The 19876-nt window shown below is 43.1% G+C and overlaps 1 protein-coding gene across 1 annotated transcript in view; it reads left to right on the forward strand.

The window, feature by feature from the left end:
• The window catches only part of ACE2 (angiotensin converting enzyme 2), an 86950-nt gene that overhangs the window by 48757 nt on the left and 18317 nt on the right, over positions 1-19876 (forward strand). Inside the window, exons 8-10 of the mRNA XM_040338663.1 lie at positions 5441-5610; positions 8334-8563; positions 17761-17905. Coding sequence (XP_040194597.1) covers positions 5441-5610; positions 8334-8563; positions 17761-17905 — 545 coding nt within the window. The remainder of the gene's footprint in view (positions 1-5440; positions 5611-8333; positions 8564-17760; positions 17906-19876) is intronic.

The following is a 19876-nucleotide window of genomic DNA, read 5'->3' on the forward strand; positions in this document are numbered from 1 at the left end:
TTCCCGCTGGTTCCTATGTAGTCTGGGCAATTAGGGGGGTGTAGCTGGCTGTCCTTTCCTTCATATATGTTGAAGGCATAGGTATATCCGGTGGCACGGTCACATAATTTGTAGAGCTTCACTCCATAGCGGGCCCTTTTGGAGGGCATAAATTGCTTTATGCCGAGCCTGCCAGAAAATTTGACAAGTGACTCGTCAACACAGATGTTTTGGTCCGGGGTAAACAACTGGGGGAAAATTTGGGAAAAATAATCTAGTATTGGCCGAATCTTATAAAGTTTGTCAAAATTTGGGTCATCTCGGGGAGGGCACTGGGTATTGTCACTATAGTGTAGGAATCGCATGATCATTTGATATCTGGACCTGGGCATTTTTGAGGAAAAGACGGGCATGTGGTATATGGGGCGTTTTGACCAATATGAACGTACTTCGTTTTTGTGGTTTAGTCCCATACAGAATACGAGGCCCAAAAATTTTTTAAACTCTTCCACTGTAAGGGGTCTCCATTGGAAGGGACGGGCATAATAGGATGTGGGGTGACTGGAAATAAATTGTTGGGCATAGAGATTGGACTGGGAAACAATTGAGGAAAGCAAGTCCTCAGTAAAAATTAAACTGAAAAAATCTATTGGGGCAAAATTTTCTGTGTCCACTTGGACTCCTGGCTGGGCAGTGAAAGGGGGAATGTTGGCTTCTCCTGAATTAGGAGGAAGCCACAAGGGGTACTGAAGGGAATAGGGAAGGCTGGCATGGGACCTACTGGTACGTGACCTTGCTTGACAAGGTGTTGCGGTTCTGGTGGATGGCACAGCGGTGCTGGTGGATGGCACAGCAGTGCTGGTGGATGGCACAGCAGTGCTGGTGGATGGCACTGCCTCCTTAGCAATACGCCTTCGTCTGGCGGGCGGACCCTCTTCCTCCTCTTCTTCCTCTTCTTCCTCTTTCTCCTCTTCTTCCTCTTCTTCCTCCTCTTCCTCATCTTCCCCCTCTTCCTCCTCTTCCTCATCTTCCCCCTCTTCCTCCTCTTCCTCCTCTTCCTCTTCACTGCTAACTATCGGCTCATAGTCAACATCAGATCCGGCGTCTGACCTTGCGGAGGAATCCGAATCGCAGAGCTCCCCGTTGCTCTCGTCGGCCGCAATAATTTCGTATGCCTCCGTAAGTGAAAAAGATCTTTTAGCCATGACAAAAGATGGCACGTGGCACTGATGACACTGACAGGTGGCACTGACGGCAAATGGGACTGGCAGATGGCACGGGCAGATGGCAGATGGCACTGATGGCAGGTAGCACTGATGGCAGGTGGCACTGATGGCAGGTGGCACTGATGGCACTGATGGCTGACGGCACTGATGGCACGGGCAGATGGCACGGGCAGATGGCACGGGCAGGTGGCACTGGCGGCAGGTGGCACTGTTGGCAGGTGGCACTGATGGCTGACGGCACTGATGGCACGGGCAGATGGAACGGGCAGGTGGCACGGGCAGGTGGCACTGGCGGCAGGTGGCACTGATGGCTGACGGCACTGATGGCACGGGCAGATGGCACGGGCAGGTGGCACGGGCAGGTGGCACTGGCAGGTGGCACTTTTGGCAGATTGCACTTTTGGCAGATTGCACTTTTGGCAGGTGGCACTGATGGCAGGGGCAGGTGGCACTGATGGCAGGGGCAGGTGGCACTGATGGCAGGGGCAGGTGGCTCTGATAAATGCACTGGCTGGTGGCACTGGCTGATGGCACTGGAAGGTGGCACTGGAAGGTGGCACTGGCAGGGACTGTGGGTAGTGTTTGTGTCACTCACTGTTTTTTTTTTTTAGACTGTAACGATGGATTGCACTGTAAAAGGCTTTCTCTCCTCACACGCGGTCTGTGTGTAAGGAGAGAAAGCCGGCGATGAGAGATGATCTCATTTGTTTACATTCGAGATCATCTCTCATTGGACGGCTAGATCGAATGCTGAATGGCCGCTGTGATTGGCCATTCAGCACGATCTGTGATTGGCTGTGTCCGAGGGACACGGCCAACACAGTTTTCTGCAGAAGCGCGATCGCGGGGACGCGCTTCCAGCAGAGAAACGACAGGCCGTTTAAAAACGGCCACTTGGCACTTCAGGTCCGCGCTGCAGACGTATTTTTACTATAGCGCGGATCTGAAGTGGTTAAGCTTTGATTTAAAAAAAAAAACTGATTGGCTACCATGCACAGCTGCACCACCTTTTGCACTCTCCAGTATTAGGAAATCAACCCCTGTGTCTACTTTGGTTCACTTCAGAACAGCAGTTCAAATGTAGGCAGGGCCGTTTGAAGGAATTTGGGGGCCCCAAGCAAAATGGACATGGAGGCCCCCCCCCCGCAGCTTTTTAAGGGCGGTCTGCAATACGCTCCAGTGCAGTGTGAAAGGGGTCTTATTACTTCTTTTTTGGAATCAGGTAATATTTGTTAAAGTTTTTTGCAAAAATGTACAAAGCAGAGAAAATACTCTACAGTAGAGTCTACTATAGAGTATTTTCTCTGCTTTGTAAATTTTTGCAAAAAGCTTTAATAAATATTACCTGATTAAAAAAAGAAGCAATACGAAGGAAATGGGATGGTAAAGAAGAAAATGGAAAGAAAGCTATGGTAATTAATTGTTTTGTTTATGATGTAACATAATATCCAGGTAGGGTTATTATGGTCAGCTACCATATTTTTACTACTAAATGGGTCTTGATGACTGCCCCTCCCTACTGTGTACCGTGCGGCAGCTGGCAGGAGATTCAGAGTTTGTTGTTCCTGGACGGACTGAAAGGAAGTGAGCACAGAGCACTTAGTGTGTGCACTTCCTGTCAGTCCGGCCAGGAACAACAAACTGAATCTCCTGTACCACGTTGACTGCAGGAGAAAGGCTGCAGCTTATAGCAGTGGTCATCAACCCAGTCCTCAGGGCCCACTAACAGGCCAGGTTTTATGTATTACCTTGGGGAGATGCAGCCTAGAATACTGCAATCACTGAGCAGCAAATGATATCACCTGTGATGTATTTCAGGTATCTTGCAAACTTGTCCTGTTAGTGGGCCCTGAGGACAGGGTTGATGACCACTGGCTTATAGGACACGACGGCGCGGCATAGGCGAAGCTGAAGTTTTGTTTTTTAGTTTTGTGTAATTCGTGTGTACGACAGTAACCCCATTACTTAAAGACAGATGCTTCTGCTAAAAATCCTTCCTGTTGTGCCTCTTCAAGCCGCTGGACACTCTGGCCTGCCAGCTGGGGCCCCAGGCCAGCTCGGGGGCCTTAAGCAATTGCTTGTTTTGCCTGTCTTGTTGCGACAGGCCTGAATGCAGGTCGAAAGCAAGTCAACTGCACCTGCAATAAATTCTGGATGATTTCAGAAGCAATTCGAACTGATCTCAAAGCATGCTGCCAATCAAAGCCCCACTGAGCACATAGAGAAAGGGAGTCACCGCTTGAGGCAGAAGATTTGAATGATGAACCTCTTCACCGGATCTGGAGCCACAGGTGCTGGCAATGCATATAACAATGCAAATGAGAAGGAATATCTGGACAGCCGCACTCCGAAAATGTTGCCTTTATAAATAAAACAGGATAGCAAAATACATGTCACAGCAGACAGGATACCAGCTGACGCGTTTCACACTATTATTTAGTGCTTAATCATAGCTGATTATGATAAGCACTAAATAATAGTGCGAAACGCGTCAGCTGGTATCTTGTCGGCTGTGACATGTATTTTGTGACCCTGTTTTATTTATAAAGGCAACATTTTTGGAGTGCGGCTGTCCAGATATTCCTTCTCATTCCCACTGAGCACATGCTGGCTGTTTATGTGTGTTTGGTATATTTCACTTACTTATATGTTTTGCTTTAAGCTGGTCACACACAGATAGACTTTTGTTTAAAGTAATTCTATTTCAGAATGTTTGTTTGATCTTATGATAGTTATTAGGGTCGAATCAACTACTGGTTTTGCCCGCAGTGACAAAAAGCATTGAAGCAGCAAAATATAATTTTTTTATCTTCAAGATTTATCTTTATTTTGTTTAAAGGCAGGATGGGAAACCTCCCCAACTATGACAGAGTAAAGAAAAAAATTTTTTTTGGTTGAGGGAGCAAGAATTCTAACTGTCCCTTTGGGCCAGATTCAGGTAGAATTGCGGCGGCGTAACGTATCATAGATACGTTACACCGCCGCAAGTTTTCATCGCAAGTGCCTGATTCACAGAGCACTTGCAATGAAAACCTACGCCGGCGGCCTCCGGCGTAAGCCCGCGTAATTTAAATGGGCGTGTGCCATTTAAATTAGGCGCGCTCCTGCGCCGGACCTCCTGCGCATGCTCCCTTTTGAATTACCCGCCGTGCTTTGCGCGACGTGACATCATTTTACGCGCGTATCGTAATTCCGTATTCCCGGACGGCTTACGCGAACAACGTTAATTTTTAAATTTCGACGAGGGAACGACGGCCATACTGTAACATGAGCTGTGTAAAGTTAAGGCACCCAAAACGATGATTAAATTTGCGACGGGAAACTAGACTAGCGGCGACGTAGCGAACGCGAAAATCCATCGTGGATCGCCGTAACTCCTAATTTGCATACCCGACGCTGGTTTACGACGCGAAGTCCCCCCAGCGGCGGCCGCGGTACTGCATCCTAAGATCCGACAGTGTAAAACAATTACACCTGTCGGATCTTAGGGATATCTATGCATAACTGATTCTATGAATCAGTCGCATAGATACTCTGAGAGATACGACGGAGTATCTGAGATGCTCCGTCGTATCTCCACTGTGAATCTGGCCCTATATTCCTGCCCGCTGATAAGCCCCCCCCCCCCCCCCATTTCTTATACACTGAGCTTTTTTTCTCAGAAAATAGGTGCAGGAACCCAACCACAACCCCATTCAGATTTCACAAACAGTAGGAGGGTCTTAAAGGGTGCCGAGTTCAGGGGGTTACACACAGAGTGCAGAGCTGTCACGTGTAAACACAAAAAACAGACGTCTGTGCTTACAAGTGATTGTGGTGAGTAGGCACCAAAGGGTCTGAGCCAGAGGTGGTGGAACTGAGTTCCCCCAAGTTCCCTCTATGAACAATCCCTGCTTATACAGGTGTCTCAGGGAGGGGAAGTAAGGCAAAGTATCCCAGCAGAATCACAAACACAAAGAAAAGCAGCTATTGATATTTTTTCCCAGTCTATTAGAAACTAAGAAAAAAAAACTGTCTGTAGTTGAAATAAGAAAAGTATATTAATTTCAGCAATAGGGAGGACAAAATGAGAGAGTTGGTAAAGTCGTGGCTGGGAAAAAGTTAGAAATACTCTGAAGAGCTTTTTGGTGCACATATTAAAACAGAAAAGTTATTGGATTGAATTATATATTCTTTTTATATTTAGCATGGTGAATGTTAACACCTACCATTTTTTTTGTATCTTTTTATACTAGGGATGGACAGTCGAGAGAATGTTTAAAGAGGCTGAAAATTTTTTCAAGTCTGTTAACCTCTTTGCCCTAAATGAAAATTTCTGGGTAAACTCTATGCTGACGGAGCCTACTGATGGAAGAAAAGCCGTGTGCCACCCCACAGCCTGGGATCTGGGAATGAATGATTTTAGGTATCAAATATAGTACTGTAATGGGTAGACAAAGGGTTCTCAAGTTGCACATACACGTGAAGATTAGGCTATGTTCATAGGTGTGCGCAGCCTATTGCATTAGGGTGTGCACCCCAAATCCCAAACACACACTACCGATCGCTCACGGTGTTCATTTAGAAAGGGAAGGGGTCGGTAAATTACATATTTATTGACCCCTTCCCCACTCCTAAAACATCCCAGGAGCAACAGCCGATAGAAGAGGAGGGAAAGTGCCAACGCTGCAGGGGGAAAGATGGGAGCCAGGGCAGTAGGGGTAATCTGTGCTGCATAGGGTGATTAGGGTGTGCCTGGGCACACCTGGCACACCCTGTGCGCACGCCTATGGCTATGTTTATGGCATTGGGTGACCTGATCTAGATTTGGTGTACCACCAAGATGGAAAAATCTGATTATTGACAAGACGGAAGATGACCTCCCATATTAAGCTGGCAGTGGTTTACACATTTCTTTATTAGCAGCAGAGAAAAAAAGTTAATTCTCTGCACATAGTCTGCAACCTTTTTTTTATATATCCAAATTTTCTGCAGCACAACTGCTGTGAAAAAAATCATATATATATAAAGACATTATGTCACCCCAAAACTTTTTTCCAGTCTTTTTTTTTTGCAGTTTAAATGCAAAATACATTTTAAACCCTCTTCTGTGCTGCTATACTGTACCTTAAATACAATTATATATAGGTGTAAGCATGAGATGATTATAACACCTCAGAGGCACCGTCCTTGCGGAATATGAGAATTAAAAAAAGTACAAAGTAGGATGGGACTTTAAATGTGCCTCAGTGGGGTTGAGAGAAATTAATAAACATTTCCATGGCTTTTAAAACAACATAGAAAGAGTTTTATTTAAAATCCTTGGATGGAATTATTTAAAACAATGAATCACAGTTTGATACAAATTACATTTCTACTGTTTCTTTGGTCCAGGGTGTGTAGATCCTGGTTAGATTTATCATAAATGTGTACTACGTGTTTTGTGGGTGACCCCTATATATATATATATATATATATATATATATATATATATATATATACATATATATATATATACACACATATATATATATATATACACATATATATATATATATATATATATATATATATATATATATATATATATATATATTTATAATGATACCCTATCACCCGGCGTACTTTCAAATTACCCACGTCGTATCTTTGGTTTGAATCCTCAAACCAAGATACGACAGCATCTGCATTAGATCCGACAGGTGTACGTCCTCGTACGCCTTCGGATCTAAGATGCAATACTTCGGCGTCCGCTGGGTGGCGTTCCTGTCGTTTTCCGCGTCGGGTATGCGAATTAGCTATTTCCTACGATCCACGAACGTACGAGCGGCCGGCGCATTTTTTTACGGCGTCTCTAGTCGGCTTTTTCCGGCGTATAGTTAAAGCTGGTATTTCGTTGAGTATAGTTAGATCTGCCATGTTAAGTATGGCCGTCGTTCCCGCGTTTATTTGGAATTTTTTTTTTTTTTTGCGTAAGTCGTCCGTGAATCGGGATGGTGAATGGTGAATGAATGAATGACTTGTATAGCGCAACTCATGCGAACTGAATCGCCTCTGGGCGCTTTTTCCAGCCAGAGTCTGCTTGGCTGGTGCGGTCATTTTACACCGTAGGATCGTGACACGCATTGGGATACACACATATATATACTGGGCCAATTTGGACAAGATCCAATTTACCTACCAGCATGTCTTTGGAGTGTGGGAGGAAACCAGAGTACCCGGAGGAAACCCACGCATTCACAGGGAGAACATGCAAACTCCAGGCAGATGGTGTCGTGGTCGGGATTCGAACCAGCGATCCTTTTGCTGCTAGGCGAAAGTGCTACTCACTGCACCACTGTAGTAATTCACGTCTAAGTTAAAAAAAATGACGTCGTTGTGACGTCATTTAGCACAATGCGCGGCGGGAAATTTAGAAACGGAGCATGCGCAGTTCATTCGGCGCGGGGATGCTCTTCATTTAAATGAAACACGCCCCCTAATCGCCGATTTGAATTACGCGCCGTTACGCCGCCAGAGATAGACTACGCCGCCGTAACTTTCAGCGCGCAATATTTCAGGATTCGAACCAAAGCCGGGAAAGTTACGGCGGCGTAGCGTATCTCGCTGCGCGGGTGCAGATCTCTGTGGATCTGCCCCACAGTTTTTATGCACATCATTTCCAGCACGGGAAAGTTTTCAGGTGACAGTCTGTCATAATATGTTTGTTGCGAAGCCCCCGGGTGCTGTACTGGTTACATTCTGGCAAATCAGTTGGAAGAAGACTACATGATTTTAATTACTTTTTGTCTACTTGAAAAATGAATGTATCCTCACATTCATGGCTGCACCAACTTTTTTTATTTATCCCAAGGAAAAAGGAAAGTTGCTGTGGCCTGGAGTGCAGTGATTCATTTATTTTCCAGACTACTTTTGCTTGTGCCTCAGTGGAGCTGATTCCCAATCACATGTTTGCTCTGCTTTTGAGGCCTGCTGTATGAAAATCTGATTACTGTGAGTTATATCTGGAGTCAACTGTATTGTAGTGCTACTAATAAATATGCCAACTGTTTTTCTTGTTCCAGTATGGTATGTTTACACAATGCAAACATCTATTTTTGTGGTTTCTAAATAGGGAGTAATGATATGAATATCTTTTGTGTCTATTAGGATAAAGATGTGTAGCAAGGTGAATATGGAAGACTTCCTTACTGTACACCATGAGCTTGGACATATCCAGTATGACATGGCCTATCACCCTCGTCCTATGTTGCTGAGAGATGGTGCCAACGAAGGATTTCATGAAGCAGTGGGCGAGATCATGTCGCTGTCTGCGGCTACACCTAAACATTTGAAATCACTTCAACTATTACCACCTTCGTTTGCAGAAGATGATAAAGGTAGGCTTCAAACAAAGTATGTGATTTCCCTACAAGTCTTATTAAAAAAAGATCTAACCTCCACTATGAAGCCTCGTACACACGACCGAGGAACTCGACAGGTGAAACACATCGTTTTCCTCGTCGAGTTCCTTGTTAGGCTGTCGAGGAACTCGACAAGCCAATTTTCTCCATTCCCGTCAAGGAAATAGAGAACATGCTCTCTTTTTGGCTCGTCGAGTTTCTCGACAGTTTCCTCGACGAAAATGTACACACGACCGGTTTCCTCGGCAAAAAAATATCTCCCAGCAAGTTTCTTGCTGGTTTTTGCCGAGAAGCTCGGTCGTGTGTACGAGGCCTAAGAATCACATTTGTTGCTATGAGCTCTATGGCTCTACATTGTTTCCTTTGCCCCAATGGTTATTATTGCGAGTCACCGTTAAAAACAAAAAAGGTAAACATGTAAAAGTAGGAAAAGTAAAGATAAAAGTAAAGATGCCAAGACTTGTAGGATCTGGTATTTAAAATAACCTGTCTGATATAGTGCAATGTGAAAAATACACATTAACCTCCCTGGCGGTATGATTCTTTCAGAAAAAACATGCTGAAAGCGGTACCATTATTTGCAAGGAAATTTGGCGTTTTATAGTGTAGGCCTGCAATTTTTAGAAATAACTCACTTAAATCTGACCAAACAAGATTCTAATAGGCATCCTGGGTATGACATTTTTTTAAAAACAAAATTATAAATTATAATATAATAAATAACTATAAATAATTATAACAAATAATAATATAATTATAATAAAAATTATTCAATAATGTAATCAAATCAAAATCACTGAAATTTGCTCAGTTGCAGAATTGTCGTTGTCATTATTATTATTTTTTTATGACGAATTTCCCCACAAATCGCTATCGCACAATTCATTATAATTTATTATCGCTGTTTTCTAGCTGCTCTAAAACCATTTTTGACATAAAGGGACACTTTTGGTTGCTATGGACAATCTACAGTTTGCAGGGAGAAAAAAAGGTTTTTATTATATAAAATGACATGCAGGACACTGGGCAGACCACTAGGGACAAGGGGGGTGTGTTTTTTTTACATACAGTACTGTAATCTATAAGATTACAGTATACTGTATGTAAAGTGTTTGTTTACTTTTTTGAATTTGGCGCCGTTCTCCGTCCCCGTGCGTCGTAACGTTGCAGGGAACGGAGATCGGCGGCACAGGAGGACGCTGTGTGAATCGAGCGAGGTCCCGCTCGCTCACACAACGCGGTGGCATCGCTGGATCCAGGGACAAGGTAAGTAAACACTCCCTGTACATCCAGCGAGGCGAGCCCGAGTCTGACTCGGGGTTACCGATTTTAGCCCAAAAATCTCACCCCGAGTCAGACTCGGGAACACCGCTCAGGAGGTTAACAAGCATTCTGTATACTCTATGCCAGTGAGGTAGACTTTAGCCGTGGCCATCCTTGTGGTCATATTATGGCTTTGGAGGTGTACACCGACTACAGCTTCCCCTTTAAAAGTAGTTTGCTGTATTGCAGATCCGTTACAAATGACTCTGTATGGACCTCACCAGCATCCCTCATCAGCAGCTCAGCCGGGTGGGTAACAGAGATTCTAGGCCCACATATCTAACAAAGCGCTTACCTCACCCAATGCCTCCTCTGATATGACCATGGCCTCACTGGGCTAAAGGTTTATCACACCTCCCTGGGCCAGAAAACAGACAATCACACATATCTTTCTTCAGGCCTCATGTTGGGCCACCAGAGCTGCTGTTATAAAACACGGGGGCCCCTACAGCCTATCTGACAGCCCCTCCAAAAAATATCAAAACAATATTTTCACAGAAAGTACACTAAAATCATTATTGGCAGACACAAACATAACATAACTTATACAATCCCTGCTAAAGTTAATAATATCTGTGTGTAAATGAGGTATTTTGGCTTATTCACATATGTACTGTGAACTGTACAGTGTGAATCAGTGTTTTTCTTCTTTTTTTTTTCTATGTGGCTAATGCTGTGTGCAGGCAGCCTTTTACCCTCACAGGGTAAAATTTGAGACCCCTGATATCTCACCTTTAAGGCCTTGTACACACGGGCAAACATGTACGATGAAAACGGTCCGCCGGACCGTTTTCAGCGTACATGTCTGCCCGGGGATTTCTGTATGATGACTGTACACACCATCATACAGAAATCCGCACGTACTCGATACCCGGCGACGAGGCCGCGCCGTGACGATGACGCAGTGACGTGCGCGGCCCTGCCAGTTCAATGCTTCCACGCATGCGTCAAAGTCAATCGACGCATGCGAGGGATGGCGGCCGCTCGGACATGTACGGTAGGTCTGTACAGACGACCGAACATGTCCGACGGACAGGATTCCAGCGGGCTGTTTCTAAACAAGTTTGGAAATATTTGCCCGCTGGAAAAAGGCCCGGCGGGCAAATGTACGCTGGAATCCTGTCCGCTCGGCTGTACAGACGACCGAACATGTCTGCTGAAACTGGTCCGCAGACCTGTTTCAGCAGACATGTTCGGTCGTCTGTACGGGGCCTAAGACAGAGAAGGGAATTGATTCTTCAATTTATTTCTCTACAACCTCAGCTGCGCTGCAGATGAATGAACAGGAGACAGAGGCTCCTGTGCATTCATAAACTGAAGCATAGTAGACACAGTTTACTATGATTCAGTTATGAATGAGCACAGTTAGTGATTGTGCATAGGGATACAGATCCCCTGCAACAAAGCATCCTGCACAAAGCAGGGGAAATAAGATGTGGGCAGGAGTAAGAGGAGGAGAAACCGGCTTTCATTGTTCCTGTAATTGCTCCACCCCCCACTGCCCTGATCATCCTTCCTGTCCTGCCCACATTAGATTCCCCCTGCTGTCTGGGCCCTGCTGTGTGCCCAAGCCCCATAAAGGAGGACCAGTGGTAGCCCCTTATTGGCAGCTCCGTGGGCCACTAATACTTCCAATGAAAGAGTCAGCAGATCTGGTTGTCTCCATCTCCAATTTCTCTTCACCTTGCAGCTTCTCTGTACCCTCAGTCTCTCGTTAAGCCTTTACACCATCTGGGAGGAACGCTTAAATATCCTCAGAGCATGGCCAATGATGCCATACTGGGATTGAGAACACCACAAAGCTTGGTGGCTTCATGTCCGCAGTCTCCTGCAAGAGTCCAAAAGGGTAAAACCCAGTGACAAGCCAATGGGGGGGTGTTGGGTCGTTGGGCCATTTTTGCAGGGGAGGAGGAGGGGCTTGGCAACACAGAGGAGCAAAGGGAGGAGGATTCTTCTGGGTTCCAGGCCGCAGTGTGCAAAGACGCTACATGTGACGTCACTTGATGTCGAGGTCAGCACGTCGACATGCGGTGCACTGCCTGCACAGGCCCAGATTTGCTTTGAGGCAAACAGTGCACAGAAGGATTCTCTCTGTTTGCCTTAAAGTAAATTAACTTACAGAGACCACACAATTGGTCATTATTTGGGCAGAAGGCTATCGACGTGGAGGGAAGTGTGAAGCCAGCTGCCTGTCAGCCCAGCCATAGCTTGCCACCATAGCCAGGGCTTGCCAGCCCAACCCAGACAGGGTCTGCCAGCCACAGCCAGCCCAGCCAGGGCTGGGTATTGGGTGTTTTTACATTTTAAAGTTGGGGGGTGCCATATATAGGATCTGCCCCTGGTGCCAAATGCTCTAGGTATGACCCTGGCCAAACCCCCTCAAAACATAAAAGTTTATGTAAATATTAGGCTGAAACATGTGAAAAATAGCCTATAGCTCCACCTTACAGATAGTAATATGCAATGTTTCATATTTACCTTAACATTTGTATGTACCTGAAAAAATATTTACAGGATAGTTTTATTTTAATTTTTTTTTTTTTTTTTTAATGCCGCTTACACACGACCGTTTTTCATGACGTTAAAAAATGACATTTTTTAAAATGGTCAATAAAAATGATCGTGTGTGGGATCCAGAGCATTTTTTTATGACGTGAAAAATGGGCATTAAAAATTTAGAACGTGCTCTACATTTTTGCGTCATTTTTCACGTTGTCGTTTTTCACGTCGTGAAAAACGGTCGTGTGTAAGCTTTAACGACGTGAAAAAAACGTGCATGCTCAGAAGCAAGTTATGAGACGGGAGCGCTCGTTCTGGTAAAACGTAATGTTCGTAATGGAGATAGCACATTCGTCACGCTGTAACAGACTGAAAAGCACGAAGACTGAAAAGAGCGAATCGTCTCTCACCAAACTTTTACTAACACGAAATCAGCAAAATCAGCCCCAAGGGTGGCGCCATCCGAATGGAACTTCCCCTTTATAGTGCCGTCGTACGTGTTGTACGTCACCGCACTTTGCTCGAGCATTTTTTTTCACGATTGTGTGTAGGCAGCGCAGGCTTGACAAGAATCATGTCGAAAAAAACTTTGTTTTTTCTAGACCATGCCGAGACAAATACAATGAATAGACAAGCAAACCTATTGCACCTGCCAAATACTTAGCATTGTCAGGGCCAAAACTGAGTAATGATTTAAATGATCAAATTCACATACAAACACAGCATTTTTATTTTTTTTTGCAACGTCTGTTACCAGAAATTGTGCATGCTGTGTGTAATAAGCAATGCTGGATCTGTAAAACCGATTTTTTATTGGCTCCCCCAAGCTACCCCCCAGACCTCCTATCCTCCAACCTGATAAAGCATTTTCCATTATTTTCCATCATAGGAATTATGCGTAGACATTACCTGTCTACATTACCAAGTTGTGTTGAGATCCACTGGAAAAAAAAAATACATGTATTTTTCAACACATTTGCTGGGAATTAACAAGTGTTCATTCTAAAAAGTACAAATGTTACTGACATATAATCACAAACATAGGTTGGACTTGTATCTTTTTTCAACCTCACCTACTATGTAACTATGTAACTGTGACATCTAGTGGGGTACATGGGTATTGCACTTTACTAAAACAAGGGACCAAGATAGAAAACTCTTATGATTAGAAAGCACGGTATAGCTTCCGACTGTCCATGATTTAGAGAGATTGTCCCTGATTTGCAACAAAGTCCCTCTTTCCTCCTCATTCGTCCCTCATTTTGGTTTGAACTTTATAGTTGTATTTAAAATGCATTTTTCATCTTTCAAAAAGTGTTTTACAGTGCTTAACCTTTCATCCAATTTAAAAATGTCTGCATTTGTACATTTTAAAAGCCAATATAAAGGAATAGTAAAAAATAGGTGTCCCTCATTCCCATCTCAAAAAATGCAAAGGTATGAGCACAGTCTGTAGCGGGAAAGTGCGGGAAATCCTCTGATATACACTATATTGGCAAAACTATTGGGGAGTCTGCCTTTACACGCACATGAACTTTAATGACATCCCAGTCTTGGTTCATAGGGTTCAATATTGAGTTGGCCCACCCTTGGCACCTATAACAGCTTCAACTCTTCTGGAAAGGCTGTCCACAAGGTTTAGGAGTGTGTCTATGGGAATGTTTGACCATTCTTCCGGCGCATTTGTGAGTTCAGGCACGGATGTTGGACAAGAAGGCCTGGCTCCCAGTCTCCGCTCTAATTTATTCCAAAGGTGTTCTATCAGGTTGAGGTCAGGACTCTGTGGAGGCCATTCAAGTTCCTCCACCCCAAACTCGTCTTTATGGAACTTGCTTTGTGCCTGGTGCACAGTTATGTTGAAACAGGATGGTGCTATCACCAAACTGTTCCCAAGAATTTGGTAGAATGAAATTGTCCAAAATGTCTTGGTATGCTGACGCCTTAAGGGTTCCCTTCACTGGAACTAAAGGGCCAAGTCTAACCCCTGAAAAACAACCCCACACCATAATCCCCCCTCCACCAAATGATTTGGACCAGTGCACAAAGCAAGGTCCATCAAGACATGGATGAGCACGTTTGGGGTGGAGGAACTTGACTGGCCTGCACAGAGTCCTAACCTTAACCCCATAGAATACCTTTGGGATGAATTAGAGCGGAGACTGCAAGCCAGGCTTTCTCGTCAACATCAGTGCCTAACCTCACAAATGTGCTTCCGGAAGAATGGTGAAACATTCCTATAGACACACTGCTAAACCTTGTGGACAGCCTTCCCAGAAGAGTTGAAGCTGTTATAGCTGCAAAGGGTGGATGGGCCAACTTAATATTGAACCTTACGGACTAAGACTGGGATGCCATTAAAGTTCATGTGCGTGTAAAGGCAGGCGTCCCAATACTTTTGGTAATATAGTGTACGTGAGTCCTCATTTTTTTATTTTTTTTTAATGTTAGTTGTAGAACCTTCATCACAAAGCTGTGCCAATTCATTAAAGGACACCTTGTGCCTCTGCTGAGCAATAGTGTTTAGCTGTCTAATTTAAGGGTAGTTTGTAGAGGATGTAAACACAGATCTGTATAAGGGCAAAGTTGTTATAAATTATATGTGAAACCGAAAACCAAAATTCTCATTAGGTAAATGTTAAAGTGATGCAAATCTCCCCAGAGGTGTCAAGGGGTTCTTGTAGTGATCATTAATTCTTGACAAATATGTAACCACCAGTTACCTTTTTAGCTATCTGTTATTTATAATAATAATAATAATAATAATAATAATAATAATAATAGTGTTGTATAGAACAGACCTAGGTGTCAAATACATGCTTTTATTTATTCCTGTGCCTCAGCTCACTGTTCATGCTAATGTACCCTGGGCTGTACATACTTTAAAGCGGAGTTCCACCCTAAAAATGAACTTTCTATTAACAGCTTACCTTTAATGTAAAAAAAAATAAAAAAATGTTTTACTCACTTCTATCTGGCTGTTACTAGGCAAATTTCGTAATCTGCCTAGTTCCTGGTCCTAGGTGGTTCGACTTCCTGTCCTAAGACCCCAGTGCTTCCTGGGAAATGATGACACTCATTTCCCAGGAGTCTCTGGGCATTACTGTGCCTAAAAATGGCCCAGCATGCACTTCTCCCTGAAAACCAGGAAGAAAAAGGAGCTGGGCTTCACATGCCCACACATATGATGGATACGGCCACAACATGAGCTGGAGGATATAAGGCGAGTGTTTGCAATGATTTCTGGAATGATTGGGGAGCTATTAAATTGAATGTGATTAATTTTAGCTTGCAAAAAAAAAAAATTATGCCTGGAACCCCACTTTAATTATTAATTAGCAAAGGGTCCCTTAGGCCTGAAAGAGAGTTAAAAAGCTTGACAAAGCCTGCACTAATGACTTAAAGCGGAGGTTCACCCTAAAAAACATGTATTTAACATTCCATTCAGCATAATTCCAACATTTACACTATGCTGTTTGTTTGTTTTTTGTTGCTGTACATACCGTCTTAGGCCTCGTACACACGACCGAGTTTCTTGGCAAAAACCAGCAAGAAACTTGCTGGGAGATATTTTTTTGCCGAGGAAACCGGCCGTGTGTACATTTTTGTCGAGGAAACTGTCGAGAAACTCGACGAGCCAAAAAGAGAGCAAGTTCTCTATTTCCTTGACGGGAATGGAGAAATTTGGCTCGCCGAGTTTCTCGACAGCTTTATAAGGAACTTGACGAGCAAAACGATGTGTTTCGCCCGTCGAGTTTCTCGGTCGTGTGTACAAGGCCTTATTGTTATTTTCCACCCGGCTTCCAGCTTCTCACTCCTCGCGGGAGTAGGCGTTCCTATGCAGAGGCTAGATGATTGACGCCTTGTGAAAAACGTCCCCCCGGCGCATAAGGCGCGTCACTAGTTTTCCAAAAGTAGCCGAACTGCTAGTAGGCTCTATACGGCGCCTGCGCCTGCCGTGTAGAGCAGACTCTTAAGCGTGACATGTTGGGTATCATTTTACTCGGCGTAACATTATCTTTCACAATATATAAAAAAATTGGGCAAAATGTATTGTTGTCTTATTTTTTAATTCAAAAAAGTGATTTTTATCCAAAAAAAGTGCGCTTGTAAGACCGCTGCGCAAATACGGTGTGACAAAAAGTATTGCAATGACTGCCATTTTATTCCCTAGGATGTCTGCTAAAAAAAAATATATAATGTTTGGGGGTTCTGATTAATTTTCTAGCAAAAAAATTGTGATTTTCACATGAAGGAGAGAAGTGCCTGGTGGTCAAGTGGTTAATCAATAAAATATCTACCTGTAAGGTGCTATGAGTTCTCGACTGCAAAGTGCACATCCTCCGCCACGCGCAGCCTATATCAAATGTCAGGCTGTTTAAATAGTGGCGGACGGGCGTGATCCATAACAGTGTTTAGGGCGCACTGACGTTAAAAAGAATACGTCATCAAAAGACGCCCGCACACGCGCCATAGACATTAATTGTCGCGATACTTGGCTTGCGGCGGCTCCATGTGCGGGATGGCGGGCAAATGTGCTGGGTTGTCAAGGCAGCAAGAACAAACACTGGGACATAAAATATATACAAAATAAAGGCATTGTGAATGGCCATACGGCTACATTACCTAAGGAAAATCAACAGAGCCTGTATCTAAACAGATTATGGGAGCACATCAGTCCCACAATATTAATAAAAGCTCAGTGTGAACATAGAAGATGTAAAATAAATATCCCAACGTAAGTCGACTACTTTCGGAAAACTGGTGACACGCCTTATGCGCCGGGAGGATGTTTTTCACAAGGCGTCAATCATTTAGCCTCTGCATAGGAACGCCTACTCCCGCGGGAGTGAGAACCCGGAAGCTGGGTGGAAAATAACAATAAGACGGTATGTACAGCAAAAAAACAAAACAAAAAAAACAGCATAGTGTAAATGTTGGAATTATGCTGAATGGAATGCTAAATACATGTTTTTAGGGTGAACCTCCGCTTTAAAATAAATACTAATTGAACATACAGTGCCATATTTTATATTTAACAATTCTCATGGTCATAACTGAAATCTGTAATGTAGCTCCAATTATTAAAAACTGATATAAAAAAATGGTTTAATTTATTTCATGCATCACACAGTACATAACAATAGAATAAACAGCAGTTATGCTTAGTAATACAGATACAGTAAATAACACAGGAATATACATTGATACAACATTATGATGAGCCATAGTTACTAAGAATTGCAATTTGCATCCCCCCATGTCATTTTATTATTAATTTAGAAATCATAGGTGCCTAAGATATATCTCCCGGGTGTTAAATATAACACATTTGTTTGTGAAATGACTTCCAGAAACTGAAATAAACTTCTTGCTCAGACAAGCTCTCACCATTGTCGGCACATTACCTTTCACATACATGCTGGAGGAGTGGAGATGGAAAGTCTTCAGAGGAGAAATCCCAAAGGACCAGTGGATGAAGACTTGGTGGGAAATGAAGTAAGCATTTGCTTATGTCAGTTATAAAAGAAGACATCTATAAATAGTATGTCATTGAAACTGATATTTCATTTTAAAAGCATTAACAATATTAAGGTGTGTTCATTGGTTATGTTGTACAAGACATTTGTAATTAGGACTGTATTCACTTTAACCACTTCAGCCCCGGAGGATTTGGCTGCCCAATGACCGAGACATTTCTTGCGATTCGGCACTGCATCGCTTTAACTGACAATTGCGCGGTCGTACGACGTGGCTCCCAAACAAAATTGATGTCTTTTTTTCCCACAAATAGAGCTTTCTTTTGGTGGTATTTGATCATCTCTGCGGTTTTTATTTTTTGCGCTATAAACAAAAAAAGTGACAATTTTGAAAAAAAATCCAAATTTTTTACTTTTTGCTATAACAAATATAATGAATATTCCCCAAAGATATATAAAAAAAACTAATTATATATATAATTTACTTTACTAAACTTTTAATTCAGCCTCTAAATGATTACACTTGTACCTTGAAAAGATAGTATAAAGGAAGGGGAGTGGTAAATAAAGCACTTTGGGTTTAAAGGAGAACCCCATCTTTTTAGGGAACATGTTGCTCCCATTTTTACCACAAGACCCCTTTCACACTGGGGTGCTTTTTAGGCATATCACCGCTAAAAGTTGCGCTATAAGCAAAAAAAGAGCGCCAATTTTGAAAAAATATATATATATTTTTTACTTTTTGCTATAATAAATATACCCCAAAAACATATAAAAAAAAAATTATTTCTCAGTTTAGGCCGATATGTATTCTTCTACATATTTTTGGTTAAAAAAATTGCAATAAGCGTATATTGATTGGTTTGCGCAAAAGTTATAGCTTCTACAAAATAGGGGATAGTTTTATGGCATTTTTATTATATATTTTTGTATTAGTAATGGTGGCGATTTTTATCGTGACTATGACATTATGGCGAACACATCGGCACTTTTGACTCTATTTTGGGACCATTGTCATTTATACAGCGACCAGTGCTATAAAAATGCGCTGATTACTGTGTAAATGACACTGGTAAGGAAGGGGTTAAACACTAGGGGGCGATGAAGGAGTAAAGTGTGTCCTAGGGAGTGATTCTAACTGTGGGGGGCCTGGGCTACCAGTGACATGACACTGATCACTGCTCCCGATCACAGGGAGCAGTAGATCAATATCCTGTCACTAGGCAGAACAGGGAAATGCCTTGTGTACACAGGTATCCCCCTGTTCTGCCTCTCCGTGACTCGATCGCTGGACACAGGCAGACATCGAGTCCGCGGGTCCCGCGGGCACAGTCACAGAGCGCGCGGCTGGCACCCACGTGCCCACAATGCCGCAATTTAAATGGGATGTATCTGTACGCCCATTTGCCCAGCCGAGCCATTGTGCTGACGTATATTGTCGTGCGCTGGTCGGCATGTGGTTATAATCTTAGTAGACCAAAGGCTAGGGCAGGAGCATTAGTGTTGGATACCAATAAAATGTACACTTACTAAAACTTACTAAATACTTACTAAATACTTACTAAAACTGTTGCACACAAAATCTGGTACAGTTATCTATTGTAACCAATCAGCTTCTAACTTCAACTTGTTCAATTAAGCTTTGACAATACAACCTAGAAGCTTATTGGTTACTATACTATATAGTTGCACCCGATTCTGTGCACACCAGCTTTAGTAAATCTCCCCTTTTATTTTTAGTTTCATTTCAAAAAAAAAATCTGTGTGTAGATAAAGCCAGAATAGGAACTGGGGGAGATGAGGGGTTTAAAGAGCAACCAAAGCCCTCTTTGCAGCTCTTGTAATACACAGCTACTATGTGTTTTTAATTTGTAGGCTCTTTATTGAGCTGTGTAATCAGATCATGACTTTAAATGGTAAGTCTGAATGCTTTCTCTAACCACATATGTCACATAGAGTATTCTGTATGGTATGAAGCACATTTGACTAT

Source organism: Rana temporaria, chromosome 2, assembly GCF_905171775.1.
Source record: "Rana temporaria chromosome 2, aRanTem1.1, whole genome shotgun sequence".
Lineage (NCBI taxonomy): Eukaryota > Metazoa > Chordata > Amphibia > Anura > Ranidae > Rana > Rana temporaria.